At 35.3% G+C, this 17632-nt stretch overlaps 1 protein-coding gene across 2 annotated transcripts in view; it reads left to right on the plus strand.

Moving 5' to 3' along the window:
• Window positions 1–874: 874 nt before the first annotated feature.
• Window positions 875–17632, plus strand: part of LOC127549190 (formin-like) — a 344725-nt gene continuing 327967 nt past the window's right edge. For both annotated transcript variants that reach the window (XM_051977020.1, XM_051977021.1), the window contains exons 1-2: window positions 875–3340; window positions 7433–7550. In XM_051977020.1, coding sequence (XP_051832980.1) covers window positions 1976–3340; window positions 7433–7550 — 1483 coding nt within the window. In that variant the 5' untranslated portion in view covers window positions 875–1975. The remainder of the gene's footprint in view (window positions 3341–7432; window positions 7551–17632) is intronic.

Consider the following 17632-nt stretch of genomic DNA (forward strand, 5'->3'; position numbering starts at 1 on the left):
TGTAAGCTTCTTAGAGGCAATGTCTAGAATGTGTATACATTTAAACAATGTATTTCTACTGATTATCTGAATTCCTTGCACTTACTAAGTGAATTGTTCATTATGTATTCAGACCTTTCTAGAGAATTTCATTAGATCAGGTACTTCATAATTATACATTATTTGTGCTTTGAGGAAGCTGACTAAGGCAGATTGTTGTGCAAACTAGCTAAGGTAAATTACTGAACATATTGCCCATTGCACAGATGTGAAGACCAGCACATTTTTGTCCAGCAAATTATTGTCAGCGAGTGGAGAACATAACTGAAAAGAGCACTCCATCTAGTCCTTTCCATACTGAGTACACAGAGTTTAAGTTTTGATTTAGACAGTAACTTCTGTTTAAAGAACTTGTATTAATATTTTTGCTCCTTGGACTCTTCTAGAAGTTTGCTCAGAGCAAACTGGACATGTTCATGACTGATAACTACTGAGCAAGTTTGTTATGCCCTTACAGTATTTAGCAACAGAGTGCTTGCACGCAGTAGGTGCTTTGTATAGATTTCTTGTGTGCCTTAGCTTAGAAAACATGTCTAAAAATAATCTTAGAAGACAGCTCAGAAACTAAGCAACAGAGATAGTGTTTTTATACATCCTTAGTTTCCAGTCTCAATGAGAGGTGTGGTGGTAATGAGCTTGAGTTGGTCTATTTATTTGGTGACTTGGCTCTGCCCACAAAGGCTAGTGTGAGCCTCGTTAAATCCATTGGACTTTGAAGAAATTTGTCCCCCTGGCAACAGTCCTCCTATCAGTTTGCCTAATAACAGGTTGCATTTTGCCTGAGGTAACTGGAACTTTTATTCATTGTGTAGTATGCTCCTAAAGGAGTTGGGGGGTGCTGTCTAGGAGGGGCGTGAGCAGGGGCTTGCCCCTCTGCTGGGAGGATTTTCCTTGGGAAATTGAAAGCCTTGTTTGCTATGAGGAAGCAGTCAGTGTTCCAAACTCTAGATGCATCTAGGGCTGGGTTTACTCTGCCACAGGTATAACTTACAGACACTGGGCGTGGTGAATGTGCCTACTAAGTACCTGTTTGTAGAACACAGGCACAGCTAAAACACCAGTAATCCGAAACCAGTCGTGTTGGTTTTCTCCTTCACTGGCTCAGGCAGCTGAAATCTGCATTCCAGATGAAACCTGTGGGGAAACGGAAGAAAGCACCACTTTGGGGGGAAATGCAGCTTCAAGGGCAGTAATTTTATCCTTCAGAAAAACTTGAGGACCGGACATTTCGAACTTTTCTGTTCTCCGTCTCTCTTTGGTTCGGGTTTTGTGAACGCCCAGTCTGGGGTGATGATGGTGTTTTTTTTTTTTTTGTTTGTTTTTTTTTGGCCCGGCCCTCTGATGGTAATCAAAACTGAAAAGATGAAATACGAGCGGTTTTCAGAAGTTTTCTGCTGAATCTCATTTGAAACTCTCTTGGGCTACTCCTCCCAGAGAGCCAAACAGACGCTGTCAGCGCAGGCTGACCGGCCCAGCGTGTTCAGGGAACCTCAACTTTCTCAACCAGGAGGAAGTTGAATATAACCAGGAGAACGGTAGGAATTGGGGCGGAGCTCATCGGTGGAGTTCTCGGCTGAGATTACTGAGTTGCCGGCTGACTTTCCCTCCTACAAAAAGCCTTTTGTGCCCGGAATAAATACGGAAGTGGCCAGGGAGAAGCCTTCCTGGGCTGTATGTAGTAAAGGTGCAAAGGCTCTCTCGGCTGTTGGGGGCTGTAAAATCTGACAGACGTTTTAAAGTTGACCCAGTCACCTCATGACTGAAACAGGAAGAAGGACAGACCAAGTTTGTTACTTGTGTCATTTGAGGAGACTGGTTCTAGCCCCTGTTGGGTTTTCTCTCTATTAAGTTCAGAGAAGAGGGACGGGATAAACTGAGCTAGTTAGAGGACGAGCAGACACTTGCATCAGGAGCATATTTGAATGTTTTGCAAGATATGGAACACGGGGACAGTTCTGTGAACGGCAGCGATGGCCCCAGACCCGAGCGTTCAACAGAAGATGGAATTGAAATAACCCAATCTATCCTGAGTAAGTTTTCCATGAAATCCTTTTTTGGATTTACTACTAAATTGGAATCCACTAAGCCCGCAGAGGAGGATGCAGTGCTTAAAACTTTCCGAAATTTGGGCTCTGAGCCTCAGGGGCAGCTGGAGAACAATAACAAGGATCTGGAGGCCAAGAGCCAATTTCCACCTGTTCTCCAGAATTGTAAGGGTAATGTTAATGTGGAGCATGAGCCAGAGAAGGTAGGATGCCCTGGGAAAGAACAAGATGGGAGGTTTCTTCTCGGTCAAGAGACTCATCCATTCTCACCTCTGAGTCAAAGCAGAGATGATGTTCTTCTTGTTCATGGGACCCTTGTTCATACCACCAGTGATTCAGAATCTGACAGTGAAGGCCTGGAAGAGAAAGAGAATAAAAATATTAGCAATACACCATCAGATACTTTTCTTTTATGTGAGCCATCTGCAAACCTACAAGAAACACCCGGGGAATCTAGAAAAAAGGAATCCATGAATGAGATGATTGAAATGAATCTCAGTGTAGAAGTTTCCTCAGTGACTCCATCTGAGTTGATGAGTGATTTGGAGCAAAGAGAAGATGGGTTGGGCCCCAGACAGGACCATCCTGGGGAAGAAGATTCCCCTATCATATCTTGGACTATAGATAAGAGTTCATTTGCTGGAAACTCTGAAAATACATCATGCAAAAAAGAAGCATCAGTGGAGAAATCTTTCCAGCTTCCAGCCTTCTTCAGTGGGCTACGGGTGCTAAAGAAAGGAACTACCACTGAGGGAGGTGAGATAATCACTGAAATTAAACCAAAGGACAGTGACCTGGCTTTGCTTAAACTAACACAGCCAGTCCAAAAATCTCGAGCCCAACCAGGGACACTCTCTAGGAAAAGTGGGGAGAAAACACCAGACCTGAAAGCCACTCCCACTCTCTTGGAGCAGATCTCCCAGCTGCTAAACATTGATATGCCCAAAACCGAACAGAAAGGAGAAGTTTGTGAGCAATTTAAGGAAGAAGAAGTGGGTCCTGATATTAACCATGAGAGTCAGTACAAGACTGAGGAAATCCCATTTCAGAATGAAGAAGTTAAACCTAAGCCCCCTGAAACTGCCCTGGAGGCCTTTAAAGCCTTGTTCATGCGGCCCCCCAAAAAAGGATCTACAGCTGACACTTCTGAATTAGAGGCCATCAAGAAGAAGATGAGGTATGAGAAGGAGTCGCTAAGAGCTGTGTTTGAGAGGTCCAAGTCCAGGCCAGGCGACTGTTCATCTGATTCCAGAAGCGTATGTAGAGTTGCATTCCTACTTTAAGACTAAATGGAGGTGGTTGTCCTTCCTTCTCCCCTCACATGATCTTTTTCTGGGTGACAAAAAGGGGAGGGGATCTGCAAACAAGAGTGGGTGGCATGTGAGGAATGTTAATTATCTTGCTAGTTTAAGTTTGAGTATTATAATGAACATCACTCTAAAAAATCACACTAAACCGAAATGAGTATCATAGGTACAAAAAGTAATCTAACCATGTGCTCACAGTTCTTGCATGTTCACTCCCCGGTTTATGATTTCTATGACATTTTAGTTATGCCCCTGTAACAACTCAATCTCTGCTTTGGAAATGGACTGTATTGATTATATCCCATGGAAAATTAATATCGTGGGCAGAATTTCATTTATTTAACAGACATTTATTAAGAACCTTCTTTGTGCCAAATATTATTCATTTATTCCTTTTAATCTTTTGTAGTTGGGAATGACAGGACTGAAAAGAACAGGACTTGGAGTTTGGGGTCCAGAGATGCAGAATATAGTATAGTGGAAAGGATTCTGGATTTGGAATGAGAATCATAGGTTGTAGTCCCAGATCTGCCTCTTAGCTACATCTGAGATTTTGGACAAGTCACATTTTCTCTAGCCTCAGTTTATTTCTCAAATGAAGGGATTATACCAGAATCTCTTAAGTATTTTTGGTGCATGTTTATCATTGAACTCTTTGATAGTCTAATAAAATCCATTTAGCCAGATCCTTTTCTTTGTGTGTGTGGGAGAAACAATTTTAAAATATGTGGAATTACAAAGGAAATAATTGAATTGAAATATAGTTATCAAAATATTAAAGAGACAAGTTTCCGTATGCCAGATGAAGAACCTTTGCTCTAGAGAATATCTCTAACATGAATTCTCTGGTCCTTCTGAAGGGGATAATTAGTTTCTCTATGTGTAAGAAAGTCATAAAAATAAAAAGAATTCAGGAACCAATGTTGGTAAAATTATAATATTAAGAATCAGAATACCTAGGATAGCTAGGTGGTACAGTGGATAGGGCATTTTGGCTTGTTTTCAGGAGTATCTGATCCTGCCTCAGACTAGCTCTGTGAACCTGGGCAGATCACTTAAACTCTGCCTCAATTCTTTCACCTATAAAATAATATCACCTTCCAAGATTGTTGTGTGGATCAAAAGAGATAATATCTGTAAAGTGCTTAGCATATAGTAGATGCTTAATAAGTACTTGTTTCCATTTAGTCCAGCTTTGTGACTGTCAACCTTTTTAGCCACTTTGCCTCTCTTTCTTCATCTAGGAAATAATGGGGTTGACCTTGTGACCTTCCAAGATCCTTTCTATCTCTTATTCTCTGATAGGACCTAGCTTTCAATTCATTTTCTTACAAATACCAACTGGAAAAATTGAGCATGGCAGTGTAGAAAGAGCTCCTTAGGCTTTCCTTTAGGAAACCCTGGGAACTTATTTTGAAACTTTTAGTGAGTAATTCAGAAAAGATTTCTTGAAATAGTTTTGATATTTCCATGTGAATAGCATAGGATAGTGGAGAGGGGTAATAATAATTTGAGTTTTTCTACTACTAATAATAATGTAGAATAAATGGGAAATGAAGCAAATTGATATAATTGAACAGCATAAATAAAAGAACCAAATTTGTTCAGGGTACCAAGGTTTGAATCCTGGCTTGTTTGACAAATTAACCTTTTTTCCCTCAGTTTCCTTGTTTGCAAAGATTCCTTCTAGCTCTCTAAATACTATGATTCCCTAATCACAAACCTAAACAGATAATTTACCAAAATTAACAAATATCTCTCCAATAAATAAAATGAAGTCTTATATAACATTAAAATTTTCTATTGGAATATTTGTTCATAATATTTTGACTTACCAGTATGTATTTAGAATTAAAAATATGGATTTGAATTTTTTTTCTGATACTTTACCATGTGTGTGCCCTTGGGCATCTCAATTAACCTCCCTGGACCTCATATGCTTCATTTATAAAATGATACAGTTGAATTAGATGACTTCTGAGTTCTTCCCGGCTGTAAATCTATGATCTTATAATTTGTATACTTTGGAGAAAATAATTTTGTGGAGTGTCATAAATATGAAGACACAATTCTATGCCCATTGGGAAAACTTGTTTTGGAAAATAATTAAGCTTTAGCTAGAAAACAAGTTTAATTTGAAGGTCATTTGTTTTTTATTTTAAAGGCAAATCAAGGAAATAAGAGAATTAGATATTGGAGAGGACCTGGAGAATCATGATTTGACCAATAATTATAGAAGACTGGCTACAGGTTTTTACAGAACTGCTGAAATTGCTTGGCTACCTTATAAACTTATAAAAATTTATAGTAATGTAACAGTAGTGCCTTTAATTTTAAATCTAAAGAGTGATTTCTCATAACTATAGGACCAAGTATAAATGAAGAGAAAAGAAGCACATTTTCATAAATAAATGTGCCTTATTTTATTTACATGTATGTAAATTCTCTGTACTATAGGGAATCCCCAGGTGAGAATGTTCCTGTATCCTTGCAGGTTAACTTCTCAGCAACATGTTAAAGCATTAAAATGTCAAATGGCCTGACAGAGATCAGGTTAGCCAATATGTGTTAGAGGTGAAGCTTGAACCCAGCTCTTCCTGACTTTAAGGCCAGCTTTCTAGCCATGCTTGTCGTGTTGCCTCTGTTTCATAAGCACATTCACTTTTATTGTCTCTTAAATGTGCATACCACTATAGTGTCTGAATATTTAGTATTCCTATTTTTTGTAATAACTTTGATCCAACATTTATTACATAATGACTGTGCTCAAGGTTTGGTGATAAGTGCTGGTGGTTCCAAAATGATCAACAGTTGTGGCTCTCAAGTAGCTTACACTCTAATAGGAGTGGGTAGTAGGGATAAGGTCTATGTAACAAATAGGTATAATTCAAGGGAGAAGGTTATAAGACAAAAGACATTTCCAACTGCCAAATAAAAAATAACTTTCATGGAGTCTGGAGAACCCAAGTTCAAATCCCGGCTCAGATACTTAACATTTATTAGCTATGTGACCCTAGGCAAATCACTTAACCCCAATTCTCCCCCACACACCCCAAACAAATAAAACCCAGTTATATGGAAGTTGGAAAAGGTTTTCTCTGTTTAACTTGAGTGAACCAAAGGGTAGTACCAAAAGGTAGAAGTTACAAGGAAGTAGATTTTGAATTAATAGGAGAAATTGTTTTTGTTTTTGTTTTCCTTTTCCTAACTCACTAGATTATCCAAAAATAGAATCGATTGCCTCCTGAGCTAGTAACTTTTATATTAGGTATTTAAGTACCTTTAAGAAGTTACTATGAATATTTTTTTTTTACATTCATACAAATGAGCTTATTTTTGAGGTCCCTTCATATTTATTCTCTCATTCGCTTTTATAAGAGATCTAACTAGAATGATGAAAGAACTATGTAGAAGTAACTTTTAAAAATTCTTTTTCTGAAAAGAAAAATGAATAGGATTTAGAGCTAGAAGAAACTTTGTAGTAGAAGTTCTTAATCTGAGTTCAATGCATACAATTTTTTTTTGGATAACTGTTTCATTTACAACCAGTTTCCTTTTTGTAATCTTATATATTTAAGAACATTAGTCTCAGAAAAAGTGTATAGGTTTCACCAGATTGCTGAAAGGGTTATGGATACAAACTAAAATTTAAAAGTCTCTGCTTTAAACATTTAATCCCACTTCCATAAGATTCTACACAATAAGAAAGAGAACTGAGATTTAAACTTAGTTATTCCAAATAAATATCTAATAGTCTTAAAATTTACCTTGCATATTATCTCATTATAGAATATTAAATTGTATGATACTAAGATTTAATCTGTTTTTGTTTTTACCACAATTGATCATTTTAAGTCATTGGAATAGAACCACATTGGTAATGAAATACACTCTTCATTGTGTGGATTAAATGAGAAAAAGTTAGAGATAACTGGTATCATTAAATGTTAGCAGCCAAAAGAATGGATTGATACTGGTCACCTTCTATTCAACTTTTTTCCTCACCCCACCCCTCCTTTGCCCTCTTTTTCTTTAAAATAGGCTGACCAGAGTCCCACTGAGCAGGATGACAGAACTCCTGGACGACTCCAGGCTGTGTGGCCACCTCCAAAAACAAAAGACGAAGAAGAAAAAGTGGGATTGAAGTACACAGAAGCAGGTAAAATGAACGGGGAGTGGTGATGATGGTGCCACAAATCTCTTATGACAGCTGGGCATTCTGTTTTTAATGCTATCAGTTGGATCTAGTCTCCACTGGATTTTTGCTTTTTTTTTTTTTTTTTTTTTTTTTTTTTTTGTCATATTGCATTTTTGCTTTTGAGATTACCTTTGCACTGACCCGCAAACAATCTCTTATTAGTAAGTCTATTCTAGAAGAAGAATAAATTCTGTGAAGAAAGCGAAGCTCTGTGTGTGGGGGATGCTGTGGTGTTGAGATTGCTTAGTGTATAAATTTCAGTTTCTTTGGGAAGCTCAGAGCTGATTCTTATGTAGTATGTTTGTGGGAACAGGTAGGATTGCTTTCTTTTGTGGGTGATGGGAAGAGTGTGCTTTAGGCACTGATTTTCTTGAACTGTAATCCAATGTGTTGAGGATTGTCTGTAGGCAATGTTTTAAAGCTAGAGCAAAGTTTGGCCAAGTGAATGTATAGATATTTGTTCTTCTCTTTTGTTGTGCAATGCATTATTTATTCCAAGGCCAGTTCTAAGTCTGCCTGAGTTACTGGGAAGCTTCCCAGCTGCTTTGCCTTGCTCTAAGAGAGAAAGGAAGTCTGGGTGAATGAATCCTTTGAGTAGAACTTAAAAATGGAGACTTCTAAATAACAGAAATATAGAAACACAAGATGGCTACATTGTACATGCATATGTATAAGAATACATGTTTATAACAAAACCTGTTAGGGTAGGATGTGAATGGACTGATTTAATGATTGTTCACTGAAGATCATTTCTTTGAGGTTATTGATTTTCTAAAGTTATGTCACTATTAGCACAAAGTTATCAGGATTTTGGCCCAGGAAACTAACATCTGGGCAACATTCATTATCCTTAAGGCAACAGCCATCTCCCAGTATTTCATTTTGTGGTCTTGTGGAAGTAACTGACCCCAAAGTCTTATTGCCATGGTTCCACGTTTGTGTAAAAATGCTTGACCTGACTCTAGATTATAAACTGTCTCCTCCCTGTATGACTTCATTCTATGGTGGTGCTATCCTACGCCCAATCCAGCACACTGAGTTGCTCCAGGCAACAGTTTCAGCTAGTTACATTTCTGTTTACATATGTATTTTTCCTTTAATCATAAGTAGCCATGGTAAGTGCATAGAATTTGGGAAGTAACATAATTTGATCATTTTGCACAATGCGTTATCTTTCATTAATTCTCTTAAAAAATTGGGGCTTGTCGATACCCTTCTTAAAACAAAAAACCAAAAAACAAACAAACAAAAAAACAACTTAGTCTCAAACAACCCAATAAATTTTGTCTTAAAATTTTTGAATGATTAACATTTTGGTAGGACTAAAGACTTTTCACAAACTTTTCTTCTTCAGGTTTAATTACTAGAATTAGAATCTCAATAGCTATGTCTAAAGCTAACCAGCTGTGTTTTGCTACTTGATTCCTCTTAAAGCAGATTTGGAAAATGAAATGTATGTGGCCATCTTAGCAATATTATAACTTTTACTTAGCACTACTATTATCATCATTCTGTTTTCTTATAGCTCAGTTATATTTGGATGTTTGGAAAACATACTATAATGAGATTTAGTGGATTAACAGAGTTCTACTGGCTGACAATGATGACCTTAATCTATGACCCTTTCTTTACTGGTTTTTTTTTTTTTTTCCTGAGAATAAAATGGTTACTTTCTGATAAAATGCTTAGTTAGGAGATTAAAGGGAACATATTTCTGTGGTTTCTTTCTTCTTTTCTCTACCCATCTGGCTTTCTCTTTTCACTACCTGTTTCACCTGCCTGAAGCAAATTCTAACCAGATATTCTTGGCTTAGCCCTTAGTGATAATATTGCCTCTTTGCTTGAAACCTAGATTGTATTACCAGATTCCTTTGACTTGGGACCAAGAGGCTAAGCCTCTTGTCTATCCACCAGACATCTGTTTGTTGCTGATAATATGATCTCACCTTACTCTACCTCTAGCTTAATTTAACCTTAAGTCTCTCTGAGCTGATGAGCATAAGTTGGTTTTCTACCTTCCTCTAGTCATCTGAATCATGGCTTAAAACAGACTTGAAGCTTTTACCCTTTGGAAATGGATCCCGTATTCCCAAATAGATCTATGATCTCATGAATTCTGATATTCCCTCCAGTGATTCAGACGGAAATCCATCTGTTTTTGTCCATAATATATAACTCAACCATCTTTTCCTGAAATTCTACTAAAGGAGATCTACAAAGCATATGAAGAGCTTCCTTGCTCCTTCCCACATGACATAGGTATCAGTATTGAACTCTTACACTTGCCATATGATCAGCTCACCTTCCTTCTTGTCATGCAATTCCTTGATGACTTCTTTTAGTCCTAATTTACAGATTTCTTCATTGGCTCTAGGTAAAGCCTGTTTAAACTGTCATGAGCCTTTCTGTTCTCTTTTATGGTACTTTTTAATGCTTCAGATACAGCCATGTTCCATTTTGGTAAAAATTGTTGGTAAAAATGTTAGTTTTGAGCTGATGAGCCTATACTTATATAGGACAATGCTGTTTACTATATTGTTTAATAATATCAAAAAAGATTTATTGGCCACATGACAATCAAACCACCATTGCCTCACTAAAAAAGAAGTGTGCAATTGTAGAAAGATGGATTTGGAGCTGGAACATCTTTATTAGAATCTTCAATCCTTGCAACTTTTGTGAATTAGACAAATCATCAATTGACTATATCAATTTCCTCATCTGTTTAAAAAAAAAAAATAAATAGACCAAACTAGATGGTTTTAAGATTCCTACAGATAATGGGCAGGGTCATTTACTAGAGGAAGTCAATAAGACTATTATTTGAATATCTATTATTTTGTGCATTTTTGTTGGGCATTGAATAAAATACAACTCTTGCTCTAAAAGATCTTACAACCTGAATTAGAAGATCAAAAAGTTGGTGGTTTTTTGTTGTTTTTGTTCCTATAATACTAGTCTTGAGTAAATTTCTTCCTTCTGATTTTCTTAGAACTCACACACTCATGAAAGAATATAATCTTTGCACATAATTTTTAATGTAGTCTAAATTTAGGTCTCTGAATCTATTTACTTTGGAGAGGAGAAACATAGGAAAGCTGCAGCTCTGTTACCGTGTCTAGTTATTTCCTGAAAGAACATGTTAGGGTCTAAATCTTGATTTATTTGACTGGGCTAGTCCAGGTAAATCTGAGTATTAGTTACTTTAGAGACATCAAGATGCTATAGAAGATGGAGTTCTGGATCTGAAATCAGAAGTGTATCAGAAGTAATCAGAAGTGTTAGCTGTGTAACCTTAAGCAAGTTACTTAAGTTTGCCTCAGTTTTCTCAGTTGTGGAATGGGGATAATAACAACATTAACCTTCCAGGATTGTTGCAAAGATTAAATAATATATTGGAAAAATTTTAGTATAAAGCCTGGCACATAGTAGGTACTTAGTAAAAATATTCCTTCCTTCCTTCTTTGCACTCATTTTCCTATTTTGAGCAATCCCTTCCCTTTTGACATTTAGGGAAACTAACCTGATATCTCTCAGGTCTGCCGAACCTCACCTGGCATTCTAATGGTTTGTTAATCTACATTGGAAATCTACTTGTCCTGTAGTGCTGCTTCTTTGGGCATATTCTCATGTGGAAGAATGCTAGTCTCACAGTATACAAGTAAAATGAAAGGGTTTGACTAGATAACTTTTAAGGTCCCTTCTAACTCTTTTTTTTTTTTTTTTTAATTACATGACACATTCATTCATTCCAGATTTTCTCGTTTCCTCCCTGTCAACCTTCTTCCCTCCAGTCCCAAGAAGGCAAGTAATTTGATATAACTTATACATGTACCATTTTGTAAAGCATATGCCCATATTAGTGAGGGGGGTGAAAAACACAGACAAAAAAAAGTAAAAGGCTTTTTTTTTTTTTTTTTGAAGAAAAAGTATGTTTTGATTTGCATTCAGACTCTATCAGTTCTTTCTCAGAAAATGGGGATAGCATTTTTCATCATAAGTCTTTCAGAATTGTCTTAGATCATTGCATAGCTAAGAATGGCTAAGTCATTCACAACTGATTGTAGAACAGCATTGATATCGCTGTGTACAATATTCTAGGCTTCTGCTCACTTAACTCTGCGTTAGTTCATATAAATCTTAGTAGGTTTTTTTGAAATCATCTTGCTTGTCATTTCTTTTACTAAAACATTATTCCATTACAATCATAAACAACTTTGTCTAGCCGTTCACCAATTGATGGTTGTCCTTCCAAATTTTTGTCACCACAAAAAAAAAAAAATTTGAACATATAGATGCTTTTCCTTTTAAAAAAATCTCTTTAGAATATAGACTTAGTAGTGGTCTTGCTGGGTCAAAAGGTATGCACAGTTTTATAAGCCTTTGGACATAATTCCAAATTAATCTCTATAGTAATTACTCCGTTCATAAAACCATCAGTAGTGCTTTAATGTCCCAATTTTCCCATGTTCCCTGCAACATTTGCCATTTTCCTTTTCTATCACATTAGCTAATATGAAAGATAGGTGTGAAGTGATACCTCAGAATTGTTTTAATTTTTATTTCTTTAATCATCAGTAATTTAGAACTTTAAAAATATATAACTATTAATAGTTTTGACTAATTCATCTGAAAACTGTCTATTCATATTCTTTGACCATTCATCAATTAGGGAATGACTTGTATTCTTAGAAATTTGATTCATTGAGAAATGAGATTTTATCAAAGAAACTTGCTATGAAAATTACTTCACAGTTATTACAGTGTATTTCCCTCCATCTGGTTTTTTTCTCATTTACTCTTCTCACTCTCTTTCCTTTTACTCTGAACCTCCTAAAAATTATTTTAATTCTAACCACCTCCCTCCCCAACCTCTACTTCTGTTCTATTATTATGCCCAGTTAAGTATAGAGGTTTTTTCTCTTTGAGCCAATAAGGTTTAAATATTGCTTTCCATCTTCTCCTTTACTGTAAAAAATCCTTTGCACCTCTTTTATACAGAATAATTCACTCTTATTTTATTTCTTCTTCTCCCAGAGCATATCTTTCTGACCCCTTAATTTTATTTTTTTATGTACCATTCCATTATAATCAACTTATACCATATTCTCTGTCTATGTATACTGCTTCTAACTGACTTAATAATGATAAAGTTCTTGTGAGTTTACCAATATCATTTTTCCATATAGAAACATAAACATAACCTTATTAAATCCCTTATGATTTCTCTTTCCTATTTGCTTTTTTATGTTTTTCTTTAGTTTTGTATTTAAAAGTCACATTTTCTATTCAGTTCTGATCTTTTTATCAAGAATGTTTAAAAGTCTTTTATTTCATTAAATATCCATTTAAGCCCTGAAGGTTTATACTAAGTTTTGCTAGGTAAGTGATTCTTGGTTGTAGTCATAGCCTTGTTGCTTTCTGTAATATATTCCAAGCTCTCCAATACTTTGATATATAAGCTACTAAATCTTATGTGATCCTGACTATGGCTCCACGATATTTGAACTATTTCTTTTTGGCTATTTGCAATATTTTCTCTTTTCTGAAATCTGGCTCTGATGTTCCTGGGAGTTTTTATTTTGGAATCTCATTCAGGAAAGGATTGGTGGATTCTTTCACTTTCCATTTTACCCTTTGATTCTAGAGTATCAAGACAGTTTTCCTTGATAATTTTTTGAAATATGATATATAGACTCTTTTATTTTTTTATCATGGCTTTCAGGTAGTCTAATAAATTTTAAATTTTCTCTCTTCAATCTATATTCCAGATCTGTTGTTTATCCTATGAGATATTTCACATTTTCTTCTATTATAAAAAATTCTTTTGATTTTGGGTTTTTTTTTTTTTTCTGTCTCATGGAATCATTAATTTCCACTTGCCCAATTCTAATTTTTAAGGAATTATTTTCTTCAGTGAGCTTCTGTACTTCTTTTTCTATTTGGCTAATTTTAGCTTTTTAAGAAGTTGTAATCTATTTTACTTTATGATAAGTTGTAATTAGTAAATTTTTATACCTTTTTATATTTGGCCAATTCTGCTTTTTAAGGAATTCTCTTTAGTGGATTTTTTTTTTTTTTTGCCTCTTTCACCATTGGCCTGTTTTTAAGGTATTATTTTCTTCAATATATATATGTGTGTGTGTGTGTGTGTGTGTGTGTGTGTGTGTGTGTGTGTGTGCGCGTGCGCGTGCCTGCCTGCCTGCCTGCCTTTACCAAGCGATTGACTCTTTTTTCATTATTCTCTTGCCTTGCTCTCCTTTCTTTTCCCAGGTTTTACTTTACCATTCTTATTTTATTTCTAAAATATTTTTAAAGCTCTTGAGGAATTCTTTTTGGGCCTGAGACCAATTTTTTTTTTTTTTCTTTAAGTTTTTGGGCAGCTCTGTTTTGACTTATCTTGAGTTTGTGTTTTAGCCTCCACTGTCACCTTAGTAACTTTCTGTGGTCAGATTATTTTGTTGTCGTTGTTGTTGCTGGGTGCTCATTTTTTTCCAATGTATTTCTTGACTTTTTAACTTTATGTTAAAGGACTGTGCTTGGATGGAGGAGAGGAGGGGTGAAGGCAGGACAGCCACGAGGAGTATCTCTGTTTCTGTCTCTGAGTCTGAATCTGAGATTGAGCTTCTCCAGTCCTCTCAGCCCTTAAATACCTCAGTCTGATTACATCATTACATCACACTAAGTATATGCCAACTAGAATGATTACATCATTATATCATACTAAGTATATGTGAACTAGAGAACAAATTTCTCATCAGTCACACTGAGTAAACACCCTGCTGTAAGTATCCTTGCTTCAAGTAGAACACAGGAGATCATGTCCTCCCTTACCTCCCAGGGTTCCCCTACTGTCTATGGCCCTCTATACTAAGCCTCTGGCTTTTTGTTTTTTTTATTACTGTTGTTTTCAGGCTTAAGTGTGGGGGGGGTCTGTTAATTTTCAGTTCTTCCAAGGATTCATGATCTAAAGAGAAGTATAGTCATTGCTCTCCTGGTTGATGCTCTTTTCTGTGAGTGACCACATGCATTCTTTTCCTAGAACTCTGCCCTGGGTCCTTGCTCAGTTGTAGCTGCATATTCTAGTATGATAGTGCTCCTCTCATCCTGGAACTATGATCAGGAACTATTTATGGACAATGCAAGGGAGTTCAGCACCCAGTGCCAGTAAAGAGTTCCCTGTAATTTCCTTCAGACCAGCTGTCCCACCCCTTCCTATCTATGGACTGGGAATTCTGAAGCCATCACTGCTGATTTAGCCTCCCCTAAGGCCTCTTCATGACTTAACCAGGGCAAACCTGCATGGGACTGTATTCTTACATTCTCTTCACACTCCAATGAGATGGACTTTTCCTTCCAACCTTTAAGTTGTCTTAGACTGTAAAATTATTTTTACCATCTCCATTCCAGGATTCATTTTGAGGTGTTATTTTAAAGTTGTTTGGAGGGTAATTTGGGTGAGCTTAGATGTGTCCCTGCCTTTACCTTACCTTCTTGATCTTTTCTAACTCTTAATCTATAATGTGTAAAATTATATCACACTGCAGGAGAATAACTGGCCATTATCCCAGAGAAGTGAAGATGAAGCATACTATTATCCATCCTCTGACAAAATAGATGATAAACTTAGAGTGTAGATTGGAACAATTTTTTTTTGGACATGGACAATGAAAGGAATTTTATTACTTAATTATGTATATCTGTTGCTTGGTTTTTTTTTTTTTTTAATCCCATGTAATGGTGGTAGAAGGGGAAAAAAGACTGTTAATTGTTTAAAAATTAAAATGCATTTTTTTTTTCAAAAATTATACTGTATAGGTACATTGAACTTGAAGTCAGGCCGGATTTCATCCATGTTATCTTAAAATTCCTTAAAAGCAAGGTCATGTTTTCTTTCACTATATTGCTAGTTCCCATGTTAGTGCCTCAAATGTTGTGGGATATTGAATAAATTTATGTTGAGTTGCCTTGATTGCAAGACCCAGATCTATCAATCTTTTGTTAGGCAGTCCTAGATAAGTTTCTTAACGTCCTTGAATATCATTCTTTTCATCTTTAATAGCACAGATAGTACTGACTTCCCAAGATTGTTGTGGGGCCCATATGAAATTGTAGGCTCATAAATTTATAGACTGAAGTTACCTCAGAAGTTATCTGATCCTATTCCTACATTTTACAAATGAGAAAATATATATAAAACTTTGCAAAATTTAAAGCTTTATAAAATGTCAGTAATTATTACTGTTGTTATTACTCAATAAAATGAGGGGGGTGACCTGATTTGGTGGCCAAGATTCTGAGTAATTGTTAATTTTTGATGAGAAAGCTTTCAAGTTAATTTTTGAACTGCATAGTCATTTAGGAGAGTCTCTTGATAGAAATGGATTTTGTATTTCCCTGAAGTGAAATACAGGCAGTAATTTGGGTATAATAATGCAAAAGAGGATTTTAATAGCAAAAAAGAGGTAGCACTCAGTATTACATATATAAAACAATTTTTGAGCACTAGATTGAATCTTTATTCTATGCTTATTTAAGTGCTCACTTTGAGTCTTTTTCAGCCTTTTCTAATTAAAATACCAAGATTCTAATGGGTCCAGTCAATAACTTGTCCATAGTCTAAAGCAAAATCTTGGTTAGCTAGGAAACTTGGAAATAAAGATATTCCAATTAACTGAATCATTTGGTTAATGTACAATTAAAAGAAAAGTTCTTTGCACCTTTGGTATTGAAAATCTAACTTAAAAAAAAAAAAAAAAACCTCAACTATTTTTTCCTAATTACGTGTTAAAAGAACTTTTAAAGTTCATTTTTAAAGTGTTTAAGTTGTAATTTTTTTTTCTTTTTTTCTCCCCTCTCTGGAACGTTAAGTAATTTGATATAGGTTCTATATATGTAATCTTGCAAAACATTTCCATATCATGTTGTGAAAAAAAAACATAGGTTTCCTCCTCCCCGCACCCCACTGAAGAAAATATGAAAAAAAGAAAGTGAAAAATTGCATACTTCAATGTGCTTTCAGATTATATCAGTTCTTTCTCTGGAGGTGTATATCATTATATAGTCTTTTGAATCATTGTACTGCTGAGAATGACTAAGTCATTCACAACTGATAATCATACAAACAATCAAAAGATTGTTTACTATGTTCTTTTGGTTCTGCTTATTTCTCTTTGCATTAGTTCCTGTAAGTTTTTTTTTCAGAAATCATCCTGGTTGTCATTTCCTACAGCACAATAGTGTTCCATTACAATTAGATTACCACAATTTGTTCAGCCATTCTCCAATTGATGGTCATTTCTTCAATTTTCAATTCCTTGCTATCACAAAAGGAGCTGCTATAAATATTTTTGTACAAATAGGTCATTTCCATTTTAAAAAAAAAAAAAGAAATCTCTTCACAATTCAGAACTAATAGTTTTATTGCTAACTTGAAGGGTATGCATATTTTTAAAGATCTTTGGCATAATTTGAAATTGATCTCCAAAATGATGGTATCAGTTCACAACTCCATCAATAATATATTAATATCCTAATGAAAATCCTTTTTGAGGCATACCAGAATCATTGATTTAGAGTTGAAAGGAACGATAAAGATAATTTAATCTAGCACTTCAATTTTCTAAAGTAATTACTGAGGCCTAACATGTAATATGTCTCCAAATTCAGTATTCTTTTTAATGTATCATGAAGATTTTTTTTTTTTTTTTGCCTTGGACTCAAAGACCAAAATTTAATTTGATATTCTTTTCATAACTGAGAATTTTATAATACCACATCATTAATACTAATCATAAATCTAGTACCCCAACTGTTTCCTATCTTCCAATATATTATAAAAATGGTTGTAAAAGTTGTTGGATGTAGTTGCAATAATTATATCTGAGAGAAGGGGACTTTAGAAATTATATTAGTAGTTTTTATTTTTGAAGTGTGTGAATAAATGTCTTGTGATACACCTCTTTCTACTGAAAGTTGACCACTGGATAAAAACTGGTTAATTGAAATTTTCCAGATAGTTGTGGTTTTATTAAATATAGTTT

Source organism: Antechinus flavipes, chromosome 2 (assembly GCF_016432865.1).
Source record: "Antechinus flavipes isolate AdamAnt ecotype Samford, QLD, Australia chromosome 2, AdamAnt_v2, whole genome shotgun sequence".
Lineage (NCBI taxonomy): Eukaryota > Metazoa > Chordata > Mammalia > Dasyuromorphia > Dasyuridae > Antechinus > Antechinus flavipes.